The sequence below is a fragment of the Oncorhynchus tshawytscha genome, linkage group LG10, assembly GCF_018296145.1.
Source record: "Oncorhynchus tshawytscha isolate Ot180627B linkage group LG10, Otsh_v2.0, whole genome shotgun sequence".
Lineage (NCBI taxonomy): Eukaryota > Metazoa > Chordata > Actinopteri > Salmoniformes > Salmonidae > Oncorhynchus > Oncorhynchus tshawytscha.
Window position 1 is genome coordinate 59,230,533 of NC_056438.1, and position 6,000 is coordinate 59,236,532.

A 6,000-nucleotide genomic window follows, 5' to 3' on the forward strand; every position below is an offset into this window, starting at 1 on the left:
TGCATGATCGTGTTAACCCATCTTTCCTTTTCTTCTCTTCTCTCTCTTCCTCCCTTCCCCCTCTCTCTCTTCCTCCCTTACCCCTCTCTCTTCCTCCCTTCCCCCTCTCTCTCTTTCTCTCTTTCACTCTCTGGCCTCCCAGGTTCTGCTGGCTCTTTTAACATGTCAAACTCCGGAGACTTGTTTATGAGTGTGCAGGCTCTGAATGGGGACTCATACCAGGGGGCCGGGGTTGGGGCCAATGTTCAGTCCCAGGTAGGACCCTCGCAGAGACTAGTACGTTATCTACGTAATCCATACATTAGTACACTAGTTGTCATGTAGATAGATACCTAGCTAGCAGTCATACACTAGTAGCCTATTAGTGGCCTGTTGAAGACAGTCATTGAACCTTGGCGAGCAGCCTTATGAGGTCTAGTATTAAAAGACTGAATATCCCTGCTCAGTTGTTCAAGCACTGCCCGGCCTACAAGGTTTCATTGAAATCTGAATCCCAATCTCTTGACCTAGTCCGTGAGACAGAGGTCATATGTGATTTTAGCCGTACACTGATGTGGCGGCCATTATCAGGCTCATGAATGAATAGACGACTGCAGACAGATTTGGAAACAATACAAGACTCGTCAACACTACTGACAACAGTTGTCATAGCCACTGGTGTACAACAGTCCTCTGACCCTGCCCTGTTGGACAACGATGACTAGCACAGAGTTTTTTATAGTTTTGTGATTGGTAGAAAGTCTCATTCACCATAGGTTGGAAGAGGACAGAAGAGTCACCACCTGCTTCGTCTCTCCATCCATCCCGCCTTTATTTTTAAATCAACTCTCCAAATGCTTGAGGTGTTTCATGAATATGCATAGTATTAACCCCTGGGGTGGACAAGAGATCTCCTGGGTTGACCTTGTTAGGAGGTCATTTGGCTGCACACTCATTCCGAGCCACTGAGGAGAGGAGTTTTGAGTCGTAGAAGCAATTTGATTTGTTTCATTTTCATTCCTTTTTGAATTGTAATAGGATATTCATATGAGTTCCCTTGTGATGATATTTGTGGTTGTTTGTCGTTGTTCTGTTGTGATATCTATTGTGTTAAACCTGTTTTACAGGCCAAATCATTCTAAACTGTTGCTGTGGTAACCTTTCCCAGTGCATGATACCCTTTTGCTATCAGACTGACCTTTCTTATGCATGAAGGTCTTTTTCATCTAGAGCTTTTGTCTGTCTGACCCGCCCTTTTCTCTACGTGTGTCTGTGTGTGCGTTCGTTCCAGGTGGATACTCTTCGCCATGTTATCAGCCAGACAGGAGGATACAGTGACAGCATCGCCGCCAGCCAGATGTACAGTCCACAGGGCATCAACGTAAGAACACCACCAAACAACAACTTTCTTTAATTTCATCACAATATTGCCTAGTCTTACTTTGGTCTCTTTGAAAGAAAAATAACTATTTCTATACTATACTTCTATAGCTATTCTTCTTTTGTACCAATGCAATGTGTTCATACATTTAACCAACAATACCATAGAAAGCTGCCTTTATTAGGGTTTCAGTTTGTCCCCTTGCCCAATTATTTGGAAGCCAATGTGTGTGGGATGCCACTTAGTTAGCAGTGGCCTGTTGGTGGCTGGGCTGTTGTCCAGGCGACAGCCCTTGTGTACTGGTAATGCCCCGGGCGCCAGGTGAAGAGGCAGGAGTCAGACGGAACGAGAGGCGGCCGGCCAGGCGTACGGACACGCTCAGAGCCTGCCTGTCTGGGGACATTAGTGTTAGCGAGGCACCTGCAGCCGACAGGAACAAGGCCACAGGTGACACCCTGCCTGTCCAACACTCAGCTCACGTGGCACCAAATGAAAAGAAACACAGACCTCATTTCTTCCCCATTCCAAGAGCCCCCCAAAAAATAATCGCCCCAGAGTACAAGCTTCAGTCAAATCTATCTACCACCCTAAAAAAGAATGCCATGTTCTGATGGGGTTTTGGCAGGGCAAGGCTGGGAACACTGGAGGGTGTGTGTGTAGTGTTAAGATCTACAGTGACAGGCTGTGTTGTAGAGAGGGGAATCAATAAGGCAGTCACAGCAGGGTGAGAGGGGGTCTGGGCCAGCAGTCTGAGTGCATCGGTCGCGTCATTCGTCCAACAACCACAATGACACTGACAGCAGCGAGCCCTGTAATGTCCAACCCAAGATGCTAAAAAAGGAAGTGATGGTGGACTGAAGACGTTCTACTGAGCTTCCTCAGTAAACTATGCTGTAACTAAGCTATATGAGGGCTGATGAAAATGTGCATTGTTAAGATCACTGTCTGTTATTCAGTGGATACATAGTAGGTGGTTTCTGTGAGGCAGAGTTTGACAAACCAATACGGGCATTCACATTTGCAGCACATCAGTCGTCAACACCTAACTGTGTGTAGATATTATGACCCTCTGCCCCCATACCTCAAAATCTGAGCCGAATCCAAATGAACTTTTTATGCAATTATGTTTTCAAACAATGTATTCAAATATCGAAATATGATGTCCTTGTAAGACACTTCATTTATATTGTAGAATCATATTATTATTTTGATGTTTAGACTTTTCTATAGAAGCTTTTAATCTTGGATGGATCTTTTATTGTGCAGCTAAACAATTTCCACTCAGTCTGAGGTTTCTAATGACTGAGCTGAGGCAGTGAGCAGCCTTCACATGCCGGAGCTCTCTTTTATCCCTGAACAGTAATTACGGCTGTGAAATAGGCGAAAGGTGTCACCAAAGCTGAAGATTTTAAAAGTGTTTTTTGCCCTCCTCGGTTCTAAATGTGATGAAAGACTTGCTCTATGTGAAATAACAGGGTTTGGAAATAAGAGGGTGCCAAAGCCCAAAGCCCATCTCTGATGGCATGGAAATTGCTATTAATGTCCCAAATGCTCTTTAAATCGACCTATCTTCCCGGGATTGGAAATTGCCTCCTATTTTACGCACCCATTATATTTTCATCCCAATAGCCGATGTGATAATCTGCTATAATTGATTCTCCCATCAACCATGTTGTAGGTTTTGTGTGTGAGAGGTCTGTGCGTTCTCAATAACATGTCTCTATTGTCTCTACATGAGGCCATTTTGAGACAGATGGGAGATGAAGTCTTGATAGAGGAATTGTACTATAGTGTATTTTGAAGATGCGCAATCCGGCAGAGTGCAAAAGGGTAAATTTCAGTTAAAGAGTTTCATGTTAGCTACCGATGCAGCTAAGAAAATATACATATGTGTTGTTATTTCCGTATCTTTTAGGACATTTGACCTGAGGCATACAACAAATTGTCTCACAATTGAATCTCTAGATTGAAAAATATATATTTTTGAAGGACTTTTGTCTTTGACTCCACAGACAAACGGTGGCTGGCAGGATGCTCCGACCCCCTCGTCAGTGAACTCGCTCACAGAAGGACCCGGAAGTGTTCACTCGGATACCTCCAACTGATTATTTTACCCTCCACACCTTCCAGTCCCACAACCCATCGATGAACTGGCAGAGCCAATCACAGTGTTAAACATAGAGGCATACTACACAGTGTCCTGTAGATTTCAGGGGTGCATAACTAAAACAACCTTTCCTAAGCTACAGTACTATGGGACATTTGAGATACATACAGTAATAGGAATGTCAGAACAAAAATCTAAACAATGCAAAAAGGATGAATACAAATGTTTGTTCAGATTTGACAGGATATTTAGAGGGCTCCGGTTGCTTACTCACCTGTGATGGTTTCACTCATATTGATGATATTCAGTGATAAGATCAATTCGGACAACTCAATCTGTAATCTGTATCTTCAATTTAAATGCTTCATTCTACCTCTCGGCAACTAAAAAGTAAAACAAATCATATGAAAGAACATTAATTTGTTTTCTGACTAAAACATGAACTTTGTCATTGTATGAAAGAAGCACTTTGTCATGCTTTGTTTTGTGGTCCCTCACCCATTCTATGGTACGACATTTAGGCTTTTAATGTTGCTCCCTTGTTTACAGTGTGTGCTTTAGGAACTGTGTTCGCTTTACCCTCTCCCACAGAGAAATAACCAGGAAGACTTAGAACTTGATTTACTACATCTTTTTCTATTCATTTCTCCATAGAAGACTTGTTGGGAAAGCAGGTCAGCCTAGTGAACTCTGAGGACCCTTCACCCTGACTAGCAGGTCTTCAATCTGGGTGGAAGGTGTTAGAAAAGGAAAACACGCTGGTAGGAGAATGCACATTGGCTGATCTAAGGGCTTTAATGGAAATTGAGTAGACAATTTAATATACCTTGTAGATGTGTGTCTTCCTGGTTTATAAACTTATGCCCCGCGACCCCTTTGATATCTTATCAGAATGTGGGAGCGCTGTGGGCCCACAAGCAGTCACAGGGCTCTGTTCCAATATCCATACTAGTGTACCACTTAGAATGCATGCCCAATACATGCTTCATTCTAAGTATGCTAGTGTCGATATTGGAACAGGGGAACAGAGTGTGTGCTATTGATTGTCTGAGGGCCTGTGAACAAGAGGAGCGCCCTCCTTTTAAACAACCACCTCATTGAGTATCCATGTGTCTCATCAGAGGTAGCCGTGTGCAGTTACAGTTATGTCGTGTTAAAAAAAAAATCATAAATACAATAAACACCTGTCATCAAAAACCCATACAAGCTTGATTCACATTAGTCACCTAATGTTACTGTTAACCAAAACCTTTATACTTATTGATCTATTGTTGACATTTTATGTGTACTTTCAAGAGGTCCTAACCCATCTAGCTATATTCACTCATGTACTTACATGTTGGATTTTTTACTGTACCTTTTGCTAATTTTCCCAATTCTGGTGGGGGATGATAACCAACTGAACAATGCTGCCTAATTGAAAAACAATGTTGTTGATACAGTCCAATTCAGAAGAAACCATTTCTGTTGAAAAATCTTTCAAGGATCTGTGTAGTAACTGAGTTTGTTTTTAAGTACATTGCATCAGAATCCAGTTAAACAGGGAAGTCGTTACGTTAATAGGATTTAAAACATAAATCTGCGGATGCAGGTAACACCAGGACTGAACTTACAGTAGCCATGATGCACAGGTCATGCATGAGATGCTTTGTACTCCATGATTATGTTGAACAGACACAATGTTTTCAAGTCAGTGTTCAATACTGTTCAATGCTGTTCAATACTGTTCAATGCTGTTCAATACTGTTCAATGCCCTCTCATACAATGGAACTGTACTGGTCTTTAAACCCAGAGTTGATTTCTGTTTCTCTTGCCAGGCATTTTTGGGGCAGTTTAATATGTATTACAGTATATGACAGCATTCTTTCTTCCACTGTATTAAGAACCAAAAACCTACATTATAATGTCACCTGTATCCTTGCTTTTCACTTCTTCAACTGACTTGTATGAATCCTCACAATTCATAAGCATATTGAATGTTGATGTGCTGAAAGGTCTAATGTCCACAGCAAAACTAGAGGTGGGAAAATTCTTTCAGACAAACAAAGATGATATTTGGACGTTTGATATACTGTATAGTACTTGTCCTTTTGTTGTGTGGACTATATAGTTATTCTTTAGTATTTTGTTATTTACTTTTTATGGTATGCTATTGTATGTCATGGTTCCCATATTCTTGTCAATTAGCTCTCTCATGATGTGATTATGTGAACATTGCCACATTGTACTTGACTTGCTTTGTTGAACAATAATTTATGCAGTTTCAACATTAAACTTATTATACTATGTAATACACCAAGACAAATCAGTGGCATTTTATTATTTGAACATTTGAGTGAGAAAACAAGAATAATACACTGATGGTTGCCAGTTGGCAAAATTGTATATATTTTTACATGTGATATAGATTGAATGCACATATTGTAAATTCAGCTTCACAAACAATGTAAGTTCAAGTTTTAAAAAAAATCTCACTTTTCATTTCCCCTCTAATTCATAGTTTTGTTGTGCCGAAGTAGAAGTATTCATAAT

The 6,000-nt window shown here is 41.1% G+C and overlaps 1 protein-coding gene across 3 annotated transcripts in view; it reads left to right on the top strand.

Annotated features, from left to right (window-relative positions):
- The window catches only part of LOC112260542 (pre-B-cell leukemia transcription factor 1), a 59,960-nt gene extending 54,193 nt beyond the window's left edge, over positions 1 to 5,767 (top strand). Inside the window, exons 7-9 of one of the 3 annotated variants that reach the window (XM_042328800.1) lie at positions 143 to 276; positions 1,271 to 1,360; positions 3,373 to 5,767. In XM_042328800.1, the coding sequence (XP_042184734.1) occupies positions 143 to 276; positions 1,271 to 1,360; positions 3,373 to 3,465 (317 nt within the window). In that variant the 3' untranslated portion in view covers positions 3,466 to 5,767. The remainder of the gene's footprint in view (positions 1 to 142; positions 277 to 1,270; positions 1,361 to 3,372) is intronic. The other 2 variants (XM_042328801.1, XM_042328802.1) reach the window with 2 other exon arrangements.
- Positions 5,768 to 6,000: the final 233 nt, after the last annotated feature.